Source organism: Ruditapes philippinarum, unplaced genomic scaffold (assembly GCF_026571515.1).
Source record: "Ruditapes philippinarum isolate M1 unplaced genomic scaffold, ASM2657151v2 ctg4006_1_1_1_1, whole genome shotgun sequence".
Taxonomy (NCBI): Eukaryota; Metazoa; Mollusca; class Bivalvia; order Venerida; family Veneridae; genus Ruditapes; species Ruditapes philippinarum.
In genome coordinates, this window is record NW_026860753.1 from 20,486 (window position 1) to 44,857 (window position 24,372).

General features: G+C 32.2%; 1 protein-coding gene across 1 annotated transcript in view; it reads right to left on the minus strand.

The window, feature by feature from the left end:
• Nucleotides 1–203: 203 nt before the first annotated feature.
• LOC132713282 (uncharacterized) overlaps nucleotides 204–24,372 on the minus strand; it is a 55,754-nt gene continuing 31,585 nt past the window's right edge. Inside the window, exon 2 of the mRNA XM_060695796.1 lies at nucleotides 204–1,142. Coding sequence (XP_060551779.1) covers nucleotides 530–1,120 — 591 coding nt within the window. The 5' untranslated portion in view covers nucleotides 1,121–1,142 and the 3' untranslated portion in view covers nucleotides 204–529. The remainder of the gene's footprint in view (nucleotides 1,143–24,372) is intronic.

Genomic DNA, 24,372 nt, shown 5'->3' on the forward strand with positions numbered 1-24,372 from the left:
TTCTTTTTTCAAGTTATTATATCATACCGCCTTGTAAATATATTATATCGTTTAAAATCTTGACGAAAAAGTTGTGTTTGCAGAGAGCTAATCCTGTAATGGGAGATCATTGCAGAAAAGCTGGAGCCTATACTGTTTTGGTGTGACGTAAAACCCAATCAAACAAACAAACATTGACCCATTTCTAGTCAATTTTACAAAAAATAGAATAATTGTGTTTTTTTCGTACATGGATTTAATCGTTCTTTGATTAATAGTGCCACTTTTACATATCATATACTCAGAAGCGCATTGATTACTTAATCTTAAAGTTAAACAGAAATGGAGAAAATAAAAGCAACGAAATCTGTATCAAATAAACGCATTTAAAGATAATCCCAGTTTTTAGTAGATTTTAGTCTTACTTTTACTCAACTGTAGTTTTTTTTCCATTAAGAAAACAAAATTGATGTTTATATGAATTTTTCCTCTTGTGATTCGTTCATAACATTCTAAATAAGCCATGTATTCATTGGTTATTTTCCCCTCGTCAAAGATAGTCGTTATTTCGTATATCCGAATCAATATCACTTAATCCCACGTGACTGACCTCACTTGTCCGTTTCCCTATCTCTAAAAGCTTCATTCTGTTATTGAATGATTCCGATTGTTTGCGTCGGCGTCCTTCGGCTGCAAGCATGTTGGCCAGTGCTGAGAGTGGACCGGAAACGGAAAGTTGCTGAGAGCGCCGTCTAGATACGCTTGAAGTTGAAGGGTATGATTGTGCAAATCTGCCGAAATTAATTTTAAAGAATGGCAACCGGAAGTTTCGTTTACCTAATGACAACAGCGCATTTCGATGCGCATTTCTTTCATTGTTTCTCTGACTGTAAACCATGTCTGCTAAAGATCGTAAACCGCCAGTTAGAGAAAGTTGTGCTCGTTTTCTATTGTCTGTTAATTCGATATCATTCCAGTCAGCGTTCGTGTCAGTGTCCCTTGTATCATCATTATGTAATGTCTTAATGATGACGTCACTGTCGACGTCATTGTCCATAACGTATCCGTATGGTAAAAACATGAAAAGTTGACACACAGCGGCGAGGATCAATGCCGAAATTAGATTCATACAGGGCTTCATGGTGTCCTTTGATATTTTATTTCTGAAAAAGAACAAAATAAGATAAAGAGTGCAAAATTCTCTTCAATGAGTTTCATTATGTATTTTGTTATCAGTTAGGTCAAGAACGTCCAGCAATTATATAAATAACTTCCTCGACCTGCAATTAAAACGATAAAAAAAGTTTAAAGTAAGAAGGAATTTCCGACATCAAAAGAACTAGAAATATGAAGAAACTCAAGCACCGCCTAATTTGTCAACATGAAAGAAACACCTGCTTGTTGAACAGTTCAACATAAAAATCAAGACAGCTGTGAAAGGAGCTGCACTGAGGTAAAAATGCCTGAAAACATAAATTTATTATTTTTTTTACATAGATCAAGTGAAACACCTAAAATAGGATATTTAAAATGTACTCAGAACTTAATTTAAATCGAAAGGTCATTACTCGATTTGAATGCAAATTTAACAAATTTATTTCTAAAACAATAACGAAATTCGGAGTAACACCTTGAATTCACAATAAAAGCCTAGTTTTTAATTGAAATGCATGCACACTTTTTATCTGACACCCTCTATAAATACATAGTTTTAGATACGCCAAGAAAATGTCTCTCTAAAGAGCACCAATTGCTTTAGTAGTGAGTTTTTCTGGCAACAAAATGGCGGACAAATGTCGCCATATTCCATTCTTTACTTAACAAGCATTTACATTTCGAGTATTTTCATTTCCATTTTGTGACATTTAGAATATTAAAAAGCAATTAAGGTCAATTAATTCTGAGGATTGTCAGAATAACATTGACTATTTTCACCAGATCTTCATATCAGATATGATGATTTTGATAATTAAAGACCCATTATGCCTCAGAAATGGTATCATTTTTATATCTCAAAAACTGTTAATTTTTGGTATCTTGTTACTGTTTCCAAAAATATACTCATTTGCTACATACATTAACTTTTTTTTTGTATCTTAAGGTCTGCTGTAAATTTGTATTATTAAAGTGAATTCGTATAATTATATAAGTCAAAATACTGCACGTATTTTGTTTACATTTTGCAACCTTAATGATACTGCATGTTCAGCGCTACTTTTTCAGTTGTTGAATATCTCATATGCTCTCAATCCATTATTTAAAGTTTTTTTAAATACATGTTTAACATCTCTAAGAATTAAAAAGATATGGATTTCTGAGGCATAATGTGCCTTTTAAGAATAAAGTTGTTTCAATTAAGTAAAATGATTTGGACCATCATATAGACATAGTCTCACATCATCATTATTCAGTATCTAAAGGCGACCATATGTTAAATATATCGTTTTCTGGGTCAAACCTTATAAAAAAATCTTGAGTCATGATAAATACTGTCAAAATATTTCATCACTTGATAAAAGTACAATTTTAGCTTTTGAAGCTATTTTTGTCACCCATATACATCTCACAGAGGCCAACAAAAATGTCATGAAAATGGTTCAAAGAAACAATATCATAGTTTCTTAGAACTTTTATTGCATGAAATGTCACTTTGCTAATCATGTTTATGAATATTTCATATTGGATGAATTTTAAGTACACAAAACATTAAGTGGCCTTTTTATACAAAGGATGTGATTTCTATAATGTATGTCTATGAAGTACATAGATGACAAAGTGTTCATACACGTATATAAATTTATTGTGCTCGAACGAAATGTTGTAATGTTTTAATTTCAATTCTTTTAAACAAAATAAAACACATATCACGACGATAGAAACACTAAGAAATAATGTACGGACAAATCCAAAACTGATAAGGTGGGCGACAGACGGTAAGCTGTAAAATAAACACGCTGTAATAAACGCACATATGGACGTTTCTGGGGCCCAAACCTGAAATCATTACGTATGAGGAAAACACACAAACACACTTATTTATATCAATAAAATGACATGATTTTGGAATTTTTAACTAAGTCTGCAGCGACAAAAGATACTACCCTTGCGATCAGTGCAGACCAAGATAAGCTAGTACTTGTTTGAAATTTCACATCTTCACTAAAATGTTGAGTTAAGTTTAGTTTAAACAAATTTATTATAGCTCGATTGTGAAACAAGTTCTTACAACTTATATATATCACTTTCGAGTCAACCTCCTTACCATTGGTGTCATATAAAGAAGCATAGTGAAAAGTCGAAATAATAATTTTGATGTTATTCAGCCAAAAGTTTTGAGAAACCACACATCGAAGATAACCGCGTTACCAAAATGCTCGCTGTTATTTATTAAATGTCATGTGTTTAATATCATTATGAACTTTGTTTTTGGAAAGAAGACATTATGGACTTGAGCGGGGTTTTTGTACTCGTAGTAAAATTTGTCCAATGTCTAGAATACGGCGATAGCGTGACACCTTTAAAGAATAATCTATAATTATTTAGGTTGAGCCATTTTAGCACATCAAGTACACATTTAGTACATCACGCACGGTCTTCCTGTTTAAGATATCTGATAGAGATCCTTTATAACTTTCTATGACTTTTGCATGATTTTCCAGCGTTAGGCTAAATTAATGTACTTTTTTATATATTACATGATTGATCGATGTCGTCAGCGTGAAGTTCACGTGTTGAAGTTTGATATTAAAAGATTATCTACTAATTTGGAAAGGATAAAGTGTAAAATAACAATAACAATAATATGTAAGTCTTTTTTTGCATCATTGCTTAGAACGGACAAAAACAATATCAAAGAAATATAAAATAATGCGCCTGTACCAGTCCATTACATCCTTGAAATACTCGAATATAATTCTTGGAATCCCAAAAAAGTACTACAAATTGGCCCTAACGGGGTTTTTTGTTTAAAAATTTAAAAGGGAGTATTTCCCTTCATAGCCCTCTTTAAAAGAAGAATATCAACGATAATACAAGGACAAATGTTTCCCGCAATGCAGCAAATTTTAGAAGCTCCGGGGCAAAAAAAAAGTTCTCATTATTCAGATTTTCCTTTTTTCCAATTTTTTTCCTACGACAGGTTATGTTTTTTTTTTTCAGGGTTAAGTATTTATTTTGATTTTTTCCGGGAAAGTTTTTTAAACCATTGGGTTTTTTTTGGCCAAAAATTATACTTAATTTTTATGCACTGTCCATAAACAAGTTTTTCCCTCGGTTTAAAAAGAGGGAAATATTTAATATAAGGAAAAAATGTTTCACTGATTTTCCTTTTCCTGGGTTTAAGGAAAGTTAAAAATTCAAATTTTAATCAAAAAGACTTTAGAAATTATAAATGTTTAAATTTTTCAGTTTTAAAATTTTTCTGGGGGTTTTTTGTTTCAAATAAAAAGAAGATTAAAATTTATAGAAAAATCAGGGCTGTTATAATTGTAACAAATATATCAAAATTGGGAAAAAAAAAGGACTAATATTTTAATATTTTTTGTTATATTGCATATATTTTTTTTCATGTCAAATTAAAAAAATTGGGTTTCTTTTTAAAAACTTGAAAGTAGAACACCTCTGGGAAAGAAAAAAAAGGGATTTAATTTTCCCAAAAAACCCAAAATTTTAGGATTTTTTGTTTATTTTTTTCCGGGGTTTTCATGGTGGGTTTTTTCCCTATTTTATAATTTTAATTAAAAAAGACTGTTTTCCTTTAATTTTAAAGGGAGGGGTTTTGAGGAAAAATTTTTATTTTTTAATCATATTCGTGCAAGACAAAGATATAAAAGCTATTTGACATTGAGTGGATATACAAAAAAAACTATTGTAAATTAAATTTTTAGGGTAGATCAATATATATTTTATGTTGAATTGCCTTTAAAACCATTCATTAAAAAAAAACATTACACTTCATGTTCAAACTGCAGATCAATGTTTCTGTTGTTGTCATGATATCTATCTATAACCTATGCTTAAGGTGATTCCGCTTTGTCAGTCACGTTTGTTTTTAACTAAAAGTCTGTCCAAAAGTGAAAGTAGTGGCCAAAATTCATATAACAACAAAGCTTCTTATTGTAAAATGATAAACGATTTGAAAATGCACTTCCAGGTTTATATTTAAGGACATATTATAAACTTAAAAATAAAAATGATAACAATAAGAAACATTTACATTGATTTGATGTGCTAGCTAATTTTTCTAAAAGACCAAAACATTCTGTTGCAAAGTTTTTTGCACATTTTATGGTATTGCAAAATCCTTTTTTAAAAGTCTGTTTTATTGCCACAAAAGCTATTTTTTTGGGCAGCAAATACAAAATCTTTCAAAACTTAAATTCCCAAATAAATTTCAGTATCTTTTTCATTGGTTTTCCTTTTTCTAAGCACATGGCCTCCATTGTTTTTTTTTGTAAAAGTGTGGCTTAGAAAACAATCTCATTTTTTTGGGCCTGTATGGGAACTTAACAATTAAAATGAAAACACAATCAAACTTTAAAAATCTTAAACCCTTTTTATGTGTAACCATGTGAAGTGTGTTGTTTTTCATTGTTACACAAGAAATAGGTAAATGATGTTTATTTGAAAATCAATGGTACTGTTACTTTTTTTTTACAACATTGCCATGGGAGGCCATTGTTTTTTTCGGAAGGTCAGGTAAACTAACCTTTCCTTAGATTTATTGTTTTTAAGAAAGTTTTTTGTTTGTAATTTTTCTGGCAAAAGTCCATTTGTTTGCCAAAATAAATTAGACTTTAAACTGGATTTTGCCATTTTTCACGGGAAAATGTGCATAAAGATTTGCAGAGAATTGTTTTTGGTCTTCAGAAAATGTAGCCCATTCAAGATAAAATTCTTATTGTTATCAATTTTTTTTATTTTTGTTTAAAATAAGTCTTTAAACATAGAATTGGAAGTATATCTTTGCAAATAGCTTTTCATCTTTTTAACAATGCGAGCTTTGGTTGATGACTACTCTCATTTTGCTCAAATTTTTTTTGTGAAAAAACTTGGCTGACAGAGCGAATAACCTGAAAGGCGGGTTCCATTGCCGATCGCAAGCTACAAAATGCAGCTTTCTGGCTGTCGAGTACGGACCCCGAAAATTGTCAGCATTCAATACCATCATCACAGAATGGTAAGCTGTATCAATGGCGGCGGTGTGTGTGTGTTATTTGCGTTTATTTATACTCGCGACCGGTTGCCGCATATGGGCGAGTCCTCCAGAATTAAGAGTATTAATCATTTTAAGATTTTGGAGGATTATGTGCAATTACAGATACATAGAAAGATGCCCCAATTCCAGAAGCTTCTCCTGGTTCTTTAACCGTTGCCAAGTGTTTAAGCACCCATACACGGGACCTCGATTTAAGTCTCATCCGAAAGACTGATTAGTAATTTTAGTTGGGCCAGCCCGGGAATCGAACCCACAATGTCGCGAACGCACAATGTCGAGATTAAAGTCTCGCGCTCTAAACCGATTGGAGCTTATGCGGGCTGGCTAATCAATGGCAGCAAATGAAATGTAACTTAATATACTAAAGTTTAATTATTTTCAAAACAAGAACCAAATATATCAAATGTTATTATTAAACATTTAATTTCATATATTATATAATTAAAATAATTATCAAAAGTCAAAATTGTTAAATCTTTTGCTTGAAATCTTTTTTTATATTGACAAATTCAATCACTAATAGTATACTTGATATGCTGTGTGTAAATGTATTTCAAAATGTAACAAATTATAAATAATTGCATGTACTAACTAAAAAGGAAATAACAAATGTATAACATTTATAGCTATTTATAGCTTTCGAATTTATGTAACGCAGGAACTGCTTTCCGGTTCTCATTCATTAATATGACATGCTGCGAATCATCGACGGGGAAACCAATATAGAAATCGAAAGGAGTTTATGAATGCGGATTTACCTTTAGCTGTTAATCGAAAGGATTTATTGCTCAAATCCGGGCCCATGGACAAAAAAAATAGTAAACACAAATAGCTCCGCGCCTATGGGCGCGGAGCAATAAGGATTGACTCGTTATGGTTTAATTACATTTTAACCCTTCTGTAAAAATATCAACATCACAGTGTCTCGAGTAGCATCTAAACGAAAAGAACTGTAATTTGGATATCTTATCGCAGAGTCCGTTTTTATTGAAACAAAACTATGCGTCAACGGAAAATGATTCTTTTTTAACTATAAAACTTTCTAATTTTTTTAGATATGTGATAAATAGAATATTATGTTCGTGTAGATTCAATACTTATTTATTTAACTCGTCGAATAATATGCTCTTGCCAGACGCTAGCATAATATAATTTTATTCAACTCGTTCAATAAATTAAGTGTTAAATATTCATTCATTCAGCATCCTCTATATATATTAAACACTTCATTTGTCACTTTTTAAATTTTTATTTGGGATGTAAACTTTTTTTTCAAAAAAAGAAAAAAATTGTATTTTTTAAAATTTTCATATGAAATTTTTTAAAAATTTCATGATCTAAATCAAAAGTTTTATTTTTTAAAAAGGGAAAAAATTTCAAAAAAACACATTTAAAAACCCTTTTCAAGATGTACATTTTCATTTTTATACATGTCTTTGTAATCCAAAAGAAAGGGTTTTTATAGATAGAAAGTTTAAAAGTTGATAAATAAATACCTCCAAATTTAAGCTAAAAATTTTAAAAGACGTGTGTGGGAGAAATGTTTGCACAAAGGCATTCCCTTTAAAAAATCATTTCACACCGTTTAAATTCCCCGGAAACCGTATTCCTTAAAAAGGTTTTTTTTCCCTTTGAACATCATTGGTTTTCTTTAAAAATTTTATTTTTAAAACCAATGTGATAAGTTTGTAATTTTTAAACCCAAAAAATTTTAATCATGTACAAATTTTAATAGAAAAGTATTGAATAAAATAAGCATTTTCTTTTTTTTGTATTAACTTTATTAAAACGTATTATTCTGGACACTTCCGGTGAACATGTTTCCATATTCACTTTTTTTTACAAGAACTTAGCCTTATAGAGTTCAATATAACAATAGTATAATTACAGTGCATTTATACCTATTTTTAAAAATGCCTGATTGTAATTTATTATGAACGGCTCGCAACATGTACGTCCGGTGATTTTTTCCCATTTCACGGTCACGTTTGTGAGAATGGTCATACCACGTGGTATATGACGTCATTATGTATATATCGTTATGATTCTAACGATATTGTAAAGCAAAACGAATTTTTAAGGCCCATTATGCCTCAGAAATGCTTTCATTTATTTATCTTAAAACCAAAACCATCCTTTCATCTGTTGCGTTTTGGCAATAAGTACAGTTATAGTGATTTAGTATTGGGCATGGAAGTCAAATTTCTACATTGATTACATACTCAGTCTGATGCTTTTGTGACAAATTATTTCACATTTACCTTACTTTATCTAAAACATTATTTCAACATTATGTAATTCATGTTTGACCTTTCTTAAAAAGTTAAAAGACTGTTGCTGAGGCATATTGTGCCTTTAAAAAAGACAGCATATCTAATATTGTAATAACTCTTATTAAGGGGATCTTTTTCTTGTAATGGTGACGAATATTTTCTATCATCGAAGTTGTTTACGAATAAAAAACATTGGATTTCATGTAGCATTCATGAATATCGTATTTTTATTCTAATTTTATGCATATTAATCAATTTTGATTATCATTTTTGTCGTTAAAAAAGACAAGCATTAATTGACATGTTGACGTAATAGGCAATTGTTTTTGTCATTAATGATATTCAATATGAGAAAGCATTTTTAATGGGCAACTGCCTTAAAGAATGGTGTTGTTTTTTTATAGAAGGGGTCTCCGTGACTGAATTGTAATGTTTGTCAAACGCTGTTTCAGTTTTGAATCCCGGGAGGGGTGAATATCTTTTCATGGTTATATTAAAAAACGGTTGTTACGTAAACAGAATGTCTTCACGAATTATTAATTTTACTGACATGGTTTTTGAATGATAATCAGTCTTTGTCTTGTATCCAAAGGATGCAAATATCGATAAATAATGTTTAAGTTGACCAAAAGTATGCAGCTTGATTTATTTTAAAGTGAAGACAAAATGTTAGTTATGGAATGTATAGGGGCATGTCCGTGTAAAATATTTTTGATCTAGAGTTTCATTTTAACAAGATATTTTTTGGCCTAGATACGGCCTATATGACATTGTTCCTCTGATAATTCATTTTGTACAACTAAAGACAAATAACAGAGAAAAGATAACGGTTTGTAACAATGTCATTGTTTTTTTTTTGTTTTTTTTTCTTAGCAGTGAATATTCTTGAAAATATATTAAAGGTTAACGAATATCAGGACCAACCCTCATAGATGTCGATGCTAAATCTGTTTATTTTACCCTTTAAGTGTTATAATACAATTGTTGATATATTTCCTTTGTCGATAAATAAGATAACGTTTTATGATTGTTTTTTTTATCAATCCATGTAAATGTCATATGACGTAACTTTACATGTTACTTGAGGCATTAAGCAAACATAAATAATTCAGTATGGATGTACGAAAGACCGGTAGGGCCATTTCAACTTCATGAATTCTTAATTTCATTTTCATGAATTTACAATTTTACCTCCGTGAATTCACGTTTTCAACATACGGAATTCACGAATTCACGATTTCAGCTTCATGAATTCCCGATTTCAACTTCACGAATTCACGATTTCAATCTCGTGCTCATGAATTCACAATTTCAAGTTCATAAATTCACAATTTCTTGAATTTCCGATTTAAAATTTATGAATTCACGATTTCCAGCTTAATGAATTCACGCCTTCAACTTCATAAATTTCCGATTTCAACTTTACGAATTCATGTCATATGTCCCCATGGGTCTTTCGTATAGATTTGTCCTATTTTCGTTTTTTCAAATCTGTCCATCGACAGTATATGATTGATTATAAAAAGCCAAGGTTCCGAGTAAACGCGAACGGTTGATGTAGATGAAATAAAGCAATGTAGTGAAAGCAGCAATTATTACTAATGAAAACAAATCGGATAGTGAATCTGTCATATAGAAATTGTCTGTATGACAAAACAGAAGTTCTAAGAAAACAATGTATCAATTCCTTCGTGTTTATTTTATATATTAGGATGGACAAAAGAAACGTCCAAAGAAATTACCTCCTTTTGTGTTATTAAACGGTAAGGAGCACACGGTGCCTTTATAACATGACTTTTGTAATATGTGTGTGTCGGGGGGGGGGGGGGGGGGGGGGACCAGTACAAAAAGTCCGGGTTATATTTTCTGTCATAATTTTTTTTAATATTTTTTTTATATGGGATAAATAGTAGAGCCCGCTCATACTAGCGTGTAAGTTATACAGGAATTGTGGAGGGGGGAAACCCAGTACACTGTATTCTATTTAAAATATTGAACTGTCATAAATTAATTAATTAATTAAGTTTCATTTTACGAAATCATACTTTTTTGTATTTTTCTTGTTTCTTTTCAAGAAACGTTCAATGTATAGGTTGTTAATTAATTAAATTTAACAGTTTTTACACTTAAAAATTAACGAAATATTAAAAGCTAAACAATTATGAAAGATAATATTAACTGGTCCGTATTGAGTACATGTTTCTGCCCCACAAAGATCACATAAAAGGCACATGGTATATGCCCCTGGGTGGCTCATTTAAAATAACAAAAACTTTGCATAAACTATGAATATCTATAATAGATATTACATTCTTCGTTTCTTTTACGTAAAACATTTTACATACAAGCATAGATGTGCTACATGTATGTCTTCATGTCCTTGATCATATGTTTATGCCCTCAGAAATATGATGGTGTCCTTTGTTTTAAGTTCTCATTAAGTTCATTTTTTTAATGTCCTCTGTCACCGTAATAAAATAATGTCTTTTGTTATAATTACATGTCCTAAATGATATATTTATGTCCTCAGTAATACGTTTATGTCCTCACAATGTGTTTATGTTCTAGAAATATGATACTGTAATGTCCTAATTTTTAAATGTATGTCCTCAGAATTACGATAATGTCCTAAGTTTTAATTGCATGTCCTCAGAAATATTTTCATATCCTCGATACCTTTATGTCTTCAGCTATAAGTTTATGTCCTAAAGTAATGATTATAATAATGATTATTATGTTTATGTTCTCAGAAATACGATAATGACTTCAGTTTTATGTGCATTTTTCATGTCCTCTGCACTATTTTTATGTCTTTAATTACAAGTACATGTCTTAAATAATATGTTTATGTCCTCAGTAATTTGTTCATGTCTTTATAAATATGTTTATGTCAGCAACACGCTTTAACAATCCCTATGTCCTTAGTAATATGTTTATGCCGGCAACACACTTTAATCGAACAATCCCTTATGTCCTTAGTAATATGATTATGCCGGCAACATACTTTAATCGAACAATCCCTATGTTCTTAGTAATAAGTTTATGCCGTCAGCACACTTTAATCGAACAACCCTTATGTCCTTAGTAATATGTTTATGCCGGCAACATACTTTAATCGAACAACCCTTATGTCCTTAGTAATATGTTTATGCCGGCAACATACTTTAATCGAACAATCCGTATGTCCTTAGTAATATGTTTATGCCGTCAGCACACTTTAATCGAACAATCCCTATGTCCTTAGTAATATGTTTATGCCGGCAACATACTTTAATCGAACAATCCCTATGTCCTTAGTAATATGTTTATGCCGGCAACATACTTTAATCGAACAACCCTAATGTCCTAAGTATTATGTTTATGCCGTCAACACGCTTTAATCGAACAATCCCTATTTTCTCAGTAATATGTTTAAGCCATCAACACGCTTTAATCGAACCATTCCTATGCTGAAAGTTAGAAATCTTATTCATATTTTAAATTAGGCATGTACACTCCCTATGTGGAGATAATAGTCAAACAAAACAATGGTGACAAAAGAATATAAAGAAAATATCACAAAAGATGAAATATGTTTTTCTCGTGTCTCTGCATAAGGCATTGACTTATTATCAGTCAAGACATTGAGTTTGACATTCATTATTTGTGATAAGCGAAGTAAAGCCCTGTTACACTTATTGTCATTTTTGATGTTCTCAAGCAGTTAAGTGACCTCGAGGGCCATTTGGTAAAGTGCCATGCCCGTTAATTACGACGATATTCCGTTAATGATCGTGAAAAATGGTCTGTAGACAGTACAGAAAAAATAATGTTGAAATGAAGGTGGAAAATAAAAGAAAGTTAAAATATAAAAAAGTGAATAGTTGTCCTTATTCATATATTCCGGTATGTTCGTGAATAAAAAATAATCTTAAAGGCCCATTATGTCTCAGAAATGCTACCAGTTTCATTTATCCTTTTCTTAATTTTTTTGTATCTTATTACAGTTTTCAAAGAACTTCTCATTTGCAATATACATGAACTATTTTTTGCAACTTTAGCTCTGTCGACAATTGGTATGAATATAGTTAATATTTTTGCTAACTTTACAACACATTACTGCGCGTTCACTGCTATTTTCTGCACCAAAATAATTGCTAAAACGCTATTAAACACATGTTTGACGATTCTAAAGAATTCAAAATTATTGATTTTTGAGGCATAATGTGCCTTTAAATGGTATTAAGCTATATTTTATAAATTCAAATAATTTCTCAACAGTTAAATTGTAGTTTGTAGTTTCTTTAATTTCATCGTCGATTCTCGAAATAGTTGTAACATATAATGTCTCTATAATTTAACGCGCATGAAAATTAAACGTAAACAGAATAAAATATTCCGGTCTACAATTTGAAGTAGAGATTTATCTGTTTCATTTCTGGCAATTTACTTCCATGGTTCTTTCATATAAGCATATTGGAAGTAGTTTTTATTAAAATAGAAACAATAAATTCTTGAAGCAGTTATATAGCTTTATACTCTTTAATGAAGAAAAATCAATGTATCAATGTTGCAATTTTATGAATAATAAGGGTGCAATTTCAGTCATTTTACACTGTAATAACAGAACAATTTCTATGGGGCGACAGGGGGTTGTTATAAAAACATTTTCTAGTGCTTATCATCTTAAACAATACTAAATGTGACTATTATATTTTGTTTTAATGTTTTTTAGTTTGTAACAAGCACGAATAATATTCGTACATTAAACGCCAGAATTTCAGTTATAAAATTTGTAAGAAAACTTATTTATTTTAGTATAAACATATAAAAAGAGGCATTGGCTCAGACTGTGAACCAGAATCTTGAAGGTATGACATCGATCGATATTTCGTGAAAGTCCGGCTCTTTCGTCACAGTCCTTGTTATTTTTGTGCCCCCACGTTAGTGGCGGGCATTTAGATTTACCCTTGTCCGTCTGTCCGTCCTTCCGTCCGTCCGTCCGTTCACTTTTGTGTCGCACGTAACTCAAAAAGTATTTGACCTAGAGTCATGAAACTTTACAGGAATGTTGATCAGCATGTGTAGTTGTGCACCTGGGTATTTTCGTGTGGATATTTTTAGTATTTTTAGAGTTATTGCCCTTGACTTAGTAAAATTTTGCAATTTTCAACTTGTGTCGCATGTAACTCAAAAAGTATTTGACCTAGAGTCATGAAACTTTACAGGAATGTTGTTCAGCATGTGTAGTTGTGCACCAGGTATTTTCGTGTGGATATTTTTAGTATTTTCAGAGTTATTGCCCTTGACTTAGTAAAATTTTGCAATTTTCAACATGTGTCGCATGTAACTCAAAAAGTATTTGACCTAGAGTCATGTAACTTTACAGGAATATTGATCAGCATGTGCAGTTGTGCACCAGGTATTTTCGTCTGGATTTAGTATTTTTAGAGTTATTGCCCTTCACTTAGAAAATTTTGCAATTTTCAACATGTGTCGCACGTAACTCAAAAAGTATTTGACCTAGAGTCATGAAACTTTACAGGAATGTTGATCAGCATGTGTAGTTGTGCACCAGGTATTTTCGTGTGGATATTTTTAGTATTTTCGGAGTTATTGCCCTTGACTTAGTAAAATTTTGCAATTTTCAACATGTGTCGCATGTAACTCAAAAAGTATTTGACCTAGAGTCATGTAACTTTACAGGAATATTGATCAGCATGTGCAGTTGTGCACCAGGTATTTTCGTCTGGATTTATTCAGTATTTTTAGAGTTATTGCCCTTCACTTAGAAATTTTTTGCAATTTTCAACTTGTGTCGCAAGTTACTCAAAAAGGATTTGACATAGTCATTAAACCTTATGGGCAGGTTGCTCAGCATATTTACATTTGCACCTGGGGTTTCGCTTGTGGATTTATCCAGTATTTGTAGAGTTATTTCCCTTGACTTAGTAAAAAGATTGACAGAACAGTGGCGCGGTGGGGGCACCCGTGTCCTATGGACACATTTCTAGTTTTGATAGAAACTCATAGCCCCTAAGGGCATAAGAGTGAACAATCAAACAATGCAAACAAATAATAATACAAATATGGCAAAGAAGTAAATAAGTAAATAAGGAAGATGATTTAATTGCTTTAACACATAATATTAGATTAAGTAAAGTTTTTCTGTTATCACTACACATTAACTCCTGAAAATTTTATGAGTGTCAATTGTGTAGGTAGTTGGTAGTTGGAAATTCGAAAATAACCAACTACCTACTAGCTGGTAGTCATCTGGTAGTTGGTTATTCGAAATGCCAAACTATTTAACAGGTGGTAGTTGGTAATTCAATCCACAATCATCAGCATGAAATGTTAGAACAAATCATACATTTTTTTACACAGAATAAAGTAGGGTATCAAGAAGTAGTTGGTAATTCGCGCGAATCCACAGTTTGTAATTCGAACTTTGCATGTTTTCCCCTCAAAAAAAAAAAAAAAAAAAACTTTTCCAACCTGTTACGTTCCCTGGTCGACGTAGGGAGACGGGAAGATACCATTTGGTAGAAGTCATCCATCTTGTCATATAAATATGCTAAGTTCGAATTACTAGTACTAATAAAGTAACAATCATCATTAGATTATTTATCTTTGTTTCAGGATAAAAATATGTTTAATTTATGTTTATCAATATTTAAAATTAAAGACAATGATGATACTCTGTGTGTCAATTCAAGCATGTTGAAGGTGCCCTGTAAGCTAAGTGTTCTGTGTGAGTTTTGTGATGTTTGTGAGTCATATTTACAATGTGTGCCATATTTGTCAGATCAGTCCTTGTGTAGTGCCCTTTGTGTCATGTTTTCTGAGTACATAGTGTCCTGTGAGTCATGTTTGCTGTGTACATATTGTCCTGTTTGAGTAGTTCCCTGTGAGTCATGTTTGCTGTGTACATAGTGTCCTGTGAGTCATGTTTGTTGTGTACAAAGTGCCCTGTGAGTCATGTTTGCTGTGTACATCGTGTCATGTGTGTCATGTTTGCCGTGTACATAGTGCCCTGTGAGTCATATTTTGCTGTGTACCTCGCGTCCTGTTTGAGTAGTTCCCTGTGAGTCATGTTTGTTGTGTACATAGTGTCCTGTGAGGCATGTTTGCTGTGTACCTCGCGTCCTGTTTGAGTAGTTCCCTGTGAGTCATGTTTGCCGTGTACATAGTGTCCTGTGAGTCATGTTTGCTGTGTACCTCGCGTCCTGTTTGAGTAGTTCCCTGTGAGTCATGTTTGTTGTGTACATAGTGTCCTGTGAGGCATGTTTGCTGTGTACATAATTTCCAGTTTAAGTAGTTCCATGTGTGTCAGAAGTGCATGTATCAGTAGTGTCCTGTGTGTCAGTAGTGTCTGAGCCAGTAGTGCACTGTGTGCCAGTTTTGTCTGAGCCAGAAGTGTACTGTATGTCAGTAGTGTCTGTGCCAGTAATGTCCTGTGTGTCAGTAGAGTTTGTGTCGGTTGTGTCATGTGTGCTAGTAGTATATTGATTTTCAGTACTGTTCTGTGTCAGTAGTGCATGTATCAGTAGTGTCAGTAGTGTGTCAGTAGTGCCCTGTGTGTTAGTAGTGTCTGTGTGTCAGTAGTTACCAGTGTGCCAGTTGTGTCTGAGCCAGAAGTGTACTGTGTGTGTCAGTAGTGTCAGTAGTGTCCTGTGTGCCAGTAGTTTATTGATTTTCAGTAGTGTCTGTTTGCCAGTAGTGTCTGAGCTAGTAGTGTCCTGTGTGTCAGTAGTGGCCTGTGTGTTAGTTATGTCTGAGCCAGTAGTGTCCTGTGTGTCAGTACTGTTCTGTGTGTCAGTAGTGTCTGTGTGTCAGTAGTGTCTGTGTGTCAGTAGTGTCCTGTGTGTCAGTAGTGTCCTGTGTGTCAGTTGTGTCTGTGTCAGTAGTGTAATGTTTGTCAGTAGTGTTGAATATGTAGTGTGCTGTGTGTCAGTAGTGTATGTGTGCCAGTAGTATCCTGTGAGTCACTAGTGTCCTGTGTGTCAGTAGTGGCCTGTGTGTTAGTTATGTCTGAGCCAGTAGTGTCCTGTGTGTCAGTACTGTTCTGTGTGTCAGTAGTGTCTGTGTGTCAGTAGTGTCTGTGTGTCAGTAGTGTCCTGTGTGTCAGTAGTGTCCTGTGTGTCAGTTGTGTCTGTGTCAGTAGTGTAATGTTTGTCAGTAGTGTTGAATATGTAGTGTGCTGTGTGTCAGTAGTGTATGTGTGCCAGTAGTATCCTGTGAGTCACTAGTATCTGTGTGTCAGTAGTGTCTGAATATGTTGTGTACTGTGTCTTGTGTGTCAGTAGTGTCTGTGTCATTTGGGTCCTATGTGCCAGTAGTGTCCTGTGTGTCAGTAGTGTCCTGTGTGTCAGTAGTGTAATGTTTGTCAGTAGTGTCTGTGTCAGTGTGTCAGTAGTGTGTCAGTAGTGTTCTGTACATCAGTAGTGTCATGTGTCAATGTATGAGTAGTGTCCTGTGTGTCTGGTCAGTGTTAGAGTTGTATTATGTGTGTCAGTGTGTGAATAGTGTCTTGTATGTCAGTTCAGTGTTTGAGTAGTGTTTATTTATCATACGAAAGAATGTTAGTAATTTTAGTGGAGAAGCGGGGGGTCGAACTCGCAACCCCTAGATTCGTAGTCAGACAGTGTTACCACTGCACCACAGCGCCCGCTCTGATTTATAACTATTTTGGAAGTGCCTATAAACATTATCACATTTATTTAGTAAACAAGAAATTGAGTTATGCAAATTATATTTTTACACCTAAATAGTAAAGTGTTTTACAATAGCTGACTTTCGTGTCCTTGCTCGAGGGGTTATGATAAAACACATTTAACACAAACAAGTAGTAAACGGACATTGGTCAAGCGATAAAAAAAATCGTACTCGAAAAAAACATGTTCCGTTAAATAGAATCGCAGTTCTAATATTGACAATAAGTTATATGAAACCTATACTATTGTTCAAGATAAAATATGGTTTGAGACAAATCTATTTAATCTATTTTCACTAGTTAAAAAAAAAATCTTTTTCTGGAAGTTAAATATTTCTTTTTCTGGAAGTTAGGTAAAAAAGTATGTTACAGCAGGAAAGCTCCAGACCCATGCTAATTTTCATGAAAATTTTATAAATGTAATGTAAATAAAAGGTAATTATATATTTTCAAGTAAACAAAGAAAGTAATTTACATATTGCAAACAACACTTTCAATCCAAATAAATTAACAAATTACCAAATAAATGTCAAAATATGCAAAAAAAAAGGCCCTTACTACGTTAGTCACACGTCAAGCAAAATAGTTTTAGTTTATTAAAATCTTAGTTAATTTTATCTATTTTTCTTTAGAATAAAAGTAACAGATTATGACAAGATAGATAAATTAAAAAAAAACATGGTGTCACCCGCCACGGGGACTCAGTTGGTTATTCGCGTGAATCCCCAACTACCTACTAAAAGGTAATTCGGATGTTACATGCTAACGTTTAACAACTGTAACAGTTATATAACAAGATATGTGTTTTTTTAGATATAGAAACACCCCTTCACCATAAATCGACCAAGAAAGTATGTTGGTTATTCGCGTTAATCTCTACCTACCTAGCAGAAGGTATAGTTGGTTATTCGAACTTTGCATGTTTATCCCTAAAAAGTGCCTTTCCGAAATAAATGTAACGGAAAAATAAAAAGCATGAAAGATTCTCCAATATAGCAACATGCTGTCCCCTTATGTTCACCCGGGGACTCAGTGGGTTACTGGCGCGAATCCCCAACTATCAACCAGAAGATAGTTTCGAATATTTCATGTTTTCTACTCGAGACAGAAATAACTTTCCGGAATAAAAATAACGGATACATAGCAAGAAAGATGTAGGTTCTCAACATGTAAACACTCTGTCTCCCTTTGTCCTCCAGGGGACACAGTTAGTTATATGCGTGCATCTCAAGCTACCAACCAGAAGGTAGTTGGTTTTTCGAATTAAACATATTTTTCTCTAAAACCAGAACATAATTTTTCATGAAAAAAGTAACAAAATATATAATAAGATAAGTGAATTCTACCAAATGGTATCACACCGTTTCCCTAAGTCGACCAGGGAACTCATTTGGTTATTCGTGTGAATCCTAACTACCTACCAGACGGTAGTTGGTATTTCGAGGTAGTAAGGGATTCGCGTGAATAAACATCTTGGTACCCTCCTTTACTTTGTTTAAAAATATGAGATGTGTTCTAACATTTCATGCTGATGATAGTGGATTGAATTACCAACTACCACTTGTTAAATAGTTGGGAACTATCAGCTAGTAGGTAGTTAGTTATTCGAGTATCCAACTACCAACTACCTACCAAATTGACGCTCATGAAAATTTAAAATACATGTACAGTACTACGAAACCTTGAATAGTAATTATTGATATACTTGTGTGTTTCACAAGTAAAATGACTACATATTAAAAATATAATGAAATTCATCACCTATTTCTTGCTGATTACAAAGTGAGCAGGTTTTATTTATTTTCTCTTTCGATACCAAAATAGCGACCTTTCTCTGTAGGAAGGTCAGAATTGATACATCTAAATTTACAAAGAATAATTGCTAGGTATTTGGTAAACATAGTAAATAATGTTCTAATTTAAATTGAATTTTATATATTCTATAATTAAAACACTTAGCAGAATTGAAAACATTACAATTCAATACTTGAAAAAACTGATCAAGTAATCGTGATTTTATTACATGTTTAAAGTAATTAAAATTTGAAATATTCTGAGTTACCGAAAAATAAGAACAACCAATAACATTCGAAGCAGATTTTACCTTCTCAATCCACTGACAATGCAAAATACCCGTGTTTATGATTTTCACAAATCTTGTCTTACGAAAGCTTTCTTTTTAAAACTTAGATGCGAAAAATGACGGAATTACAAAAATTTATAATGGTTATCAATCATTTATTAAGTACTTTGAATAGACAATTACCGAGCATAAATAATGCAGCAATTTCGGAGGAAACTGTAATAGTTTATCTGGCCATAAATCATTAAAACCTAAAAAACACTTGATATTAAATAATAAGACAAGCAAAAACAAGTGGATGATATCTTTATAAAGATTCGCCGAGTCAAGGCCTTAACATTAAACTTTAATGAATCTCATGATTTTCTTGGGATTTACTTGCGTGTTTGTTGCATGGTTTGTATTGCATGTTGATTTGCAGACAGGCAATTGCGTGTGCAGTTTTTATGTTATGTTACGTGACCTTGGGCTAGTATTATTATGAAACTGAGGATAGTACATGCGTCCGGGCAGTATCCTGATTATACATGTACAAAATGTATGCAATGGAAGCCGTCATATAGACAGAGTTGCTCGTCGTTGATCTCACAGCGCTCTCAATGTGTATGTCTTGAATTGCTTAATTATATTACACAAAATATTACACTAATTGATACTGGTGACGAATGGAAGACAATATTCCATAAACTATATCATGCACATGTTCATATATAATAATCTGTCCGGGCCCAACTTTTGCCTAGGTTGAAGGCCCAATTGGCCTTTAATCTAAAACAAAGTTATTTCGCTGACTATTATATTATTAAAATGATGTCTAAGAGATTTATGGGCTCTTAAAATACTGCACGTTTCATTGTATAATCGTGGTGTTTATAAAATTCCTATATACATGGCTGCACTCAATTTTATGAAGAAATCTCACTTAGCGGTTTCGAGTTATATATTCCCAAACAACCGTTTATATCGGACCATATAACTTGTCAAAATATCTATAACTAATAATATAAACGTCACAATTAATCAATGAAAAGCGACGATACAAGTCCGTAATATTTTAAAGCTTAATATTATTGGTTGTATAAAGTTTTTATAAACGTCTCGATTAACCAATGAAAATCGACGTTACAAACGGCCAGTGTTATTAACAACCTTTTATCTATAATAATTATAAGTACAATTATACCCAATTGTTCTTGCTACATCCATCAGACAGGATGATGGTTTGATAATAATTACTTTCGTTATAATAGAAACTTGTTAATAATGTAATAGATAGACAGTGATAATTGTCTAAGATTAGATTCACCTCTCGTAAATTAAAAATTAACGCAGTGTACATGTCGGTGATAAGATTTATGCACTTTTAAGATGTTGGGAAATCTTAATGTATATTTCTATAAATAAATGTATTCGTAAGTTCTGAATTCAACTACATGTTGTTTAAGAGTCATTACAAAAATGAGTCGTTTTCTTTAGTATCCCGTTACATCTTGTCATCGCAGAAGTCTTATACATGTATTAACAATTGTTACTATACATACTTTACTTGATCTATTTTCTATTAATTAAAGAAGCAGCTCCACTAAGGTCATTACATTTGAAATTTGAAAATAGATTAAACCTAAAAATGAGCAAAAGATAATTTATTTGTATAAACAGAGTTGAATTGAAACGACTGAAAAAGTAATTTTCTCAAGTTTTTGTAGGAAATTTTTCAACGTGTAAAATCTTTCAAGGTAACCTTAGATTGAGATAAAATGCACAGTGAGTGATCTCCCTTAACATTTCTTTTAAATAATGTTACGCTTTCTACAAACAATTTTATTGCGCGTCATTTAAGATGACTGCTACTTCGTTCATAAGCATTCTAAGATCTTGCACAACTTTTCTTTTTTAATCAGTGTGTGCACATTTTTAAACGGATATTTGTCCTAGTGGAAAAGATAAAACATCACGCGTATCAACACTGATCAAACTGAATTTACAAATGAATTGTAAAGAGTCGCTTTTGTTATATTAACCAAAATCATTGCAGCTTTCCGCACAAATTTTCCTCCCAAATTTGTCTTCTAGTACTTTCTTTAACACTTTGTTACGACCACAGGGTCTTTTTCAAAAATAATACAGTTATATTATTCCAGCGGTACAACTATTATAACATTTCTTTTAATCTTAAACTCATCTACCTTGTAAACATGTTTGTGTTAATATGTATTTGCGTAGAGTTGAACTTTGAAGTCAAGATCGTTTTAATGAAACAACAACGGTCATTTATACAGAAAGTATGCGGGATGTAAGTATTTAAGATGGAATCTCAGCCAAAAGTACACATTTTGTCGATGTCTGTTTCAAATAAATGTACTACTAAAGTCACGACGTATAATAGATACAACAGCAGAAGTGTGCCTAATGGGATTTTTGCACTTTTTCTTTTAAGGATGTAAGAAAGGTCTCTCGGTTACTTTAGTACAATGAGTATTCTGAATAAAACCTTAGTATAATTATAAGTCCAAGCTTTAGCGCCACACGCCATTCTGACGATTGTCCGAACGGTATGGCTTGAAAAATGGGAAAAGTCGACATTTACAATTGAGCAATTTGATGTCAAATTAAGTAAACTGGACCAATGGGTCAGACTTCACTTTACCGAGGATAAAGGTAATAAGTGACAAAGAACTTTAAAAATATTTCGCAGGGCAGAAAATGATCAGAACGAGAAATAAGTGAAATCATTAAAGAGATGTTAAAATATTTCGCAGGGCAAAAAGTGAAAATTACAAGAAATAAGCAGAATCATTTAGTAGGTGTTAAGATATTTTGCAGGGCAGAAAATGAAAAAATGAACATTAAGAGAAATAAGTAGAATTATTTAGCCGGTGTTAAAATATTGCGCAGGGCAGAAAAAGAACATAAAAACGAGAAATAAGTAGAATCATTTAGTAGGTATTAAAATATTTCGCAGGGCAGAAAATAAACATAACATGAAAAAGTAGAATCATCGAGTAGGTATTAAGATATTTCGCAGGGCAGAAAATGAACATAACGAGAAATAAGCAAAATCATTTAGCAGGTGTTAAAATATTTCGCAGGGCTGAAATTGATCATAACAAGATCATAACAAGAAGTAAAATCAAAATGTAACCGTAATTGGTTTTCATCATAAAATCAAATAATACTTTTAAGCCGGTGCGGGGGTAGTTGAATTGATTATTATACGGGAGTGCAAAATTTAAGTTTACTTTAAACAATTCACGAATAGTTCCAATCAATACTAGGCTGTGATTTTTTTGTTTCTTTGCTTTATGAGTATTTTATATAGTTTATTTTTCATATAATTAAATTTATTTAATAAGTCAAGAAAAACCAAAGGACAAAAAAATGAGACAAACCTTAAACCAGTATGCCTTTGGGTTTTTTTATTCCTTAATTATCTAGAATTTTCTCTTTTTTTTTCCTCATTTTTAAGAAGGAGAGAAATGTGAAAGACATTACTGACACAAAAACAAATGATGTAACAAACGCATCTACGCTTCACTTTATGATGTTTTTATACTTTCAGTGATCTCAATTTTTGGCGCCTTTTTCTATTAAGTATATGACAAAAGCGCAAAAGCATTTAAAAACACAATGTGAAATTCATAAGGAGATCTGGAAAGAAAAATGATTTATTTTTTACTGAAAAATAGATTTTGGAATGACTTAGAAACTGGATACATGCAATTCGTTTTAAGGAATAGATTTTTTAGATGTTTTTGAATGAAAGTTTCTGTTTCTCTCAGTTTCCATGAAATTAAATAATAATAGATGTGTTCCATCGATATAAATGTTTGCATGTTAATGAAACATATATTAATGTGTACATAAAACGTCTGTGTAAGGTAAATTTACGTAAACATGACAGTTCCATTTAGAAACATATCTTGCAGTGTTCCATTGATTTAATCATTAAATGCTATGTCAAAACTCCGGAATAATTTATACAAGTAAAAGTAGTTTTACCTCGTCCGAGTATCATTTGTAAAGATACTTCTTGTTACTACTCTATTTTTCTATTATGATAACAGATACATGTCAAAATGGATTGCTCCAAATTGAAAAGCAAGAATATGTCATAAGTTTGATGCCATTCCAATTTAGTTACTTTGAGATTTTTGTTTCTGAAATATGGGCATATAGCTTTTGGAACGTCCGAAACATCCAATGAATTTTTATGCTTTAGTTTCTCCATAATCTTGTTTAGAAAAGATAGGAATCATAAAACTGTAGGTTATGTGGAAATGTTGACAACTATATGTGGGGAAATGCTACAAAAAGATCAAAGAAAAAAAAACATAAGCGCCAAGTATTAGTATGTTCGTGTGTCGGAACTTTGTATCCGGTTTATCGGTCCATGGCTTTGTCATTTATAATGGATATAATAATAATTTTGCATAAATGTATATAACTTTCCGCAAGCATTATGTTTCCAACTCAAAGGTTTGGATCACTTGGTTCTCAAAGGGTTAAGACTAAGTTGATTTATCACAAGCATACACCAGAAAGGCGATGGTTATTTGAATGTCAAATTAATGGTTGTGCCTGGTCATTTCTTTGTCATTCATCCATGAATGTTCTTTTTCAAGATAATAAGAAACAGTAATAATACTTTAAGAAAGATTTTGTAAATGTTTCTAATCTTTTTTATAACACTTTTTACAGTAACCTTGTATTCGTTGGGTTGGAAACAAAGTTCATGTTCTGTTACTGGCCAAAGCTAAATGGGCATTTGTTTCTGTTTCCAGCTACAGGTCTTGTCATACATTGTATTTTCTAGGTTTGTGTGGCCATCTTTCATAATTTCCAGGTTGAGTAATCATGTTAGTCTGTTAGTTTGTATTTTTACAATATGCCTTCCAAATTTGAGGTCAATATCTAAAAAAGAATACCAAGTTGAATGCATCAAAGTTTGTGTTTTTGTAAAAGTACGCGAATGTGCAATTGTTACTTTTATATCTTAAATACTACGTAACGAGCATAAAGTCATTTTGTTATAGGAAACGATTTGCATTATTTCAACGATATGTACTTTTTAAACTTCTTAAAAAAAATTAGTGCATGGACATTCTAGAAATGTCATTTTTCTACA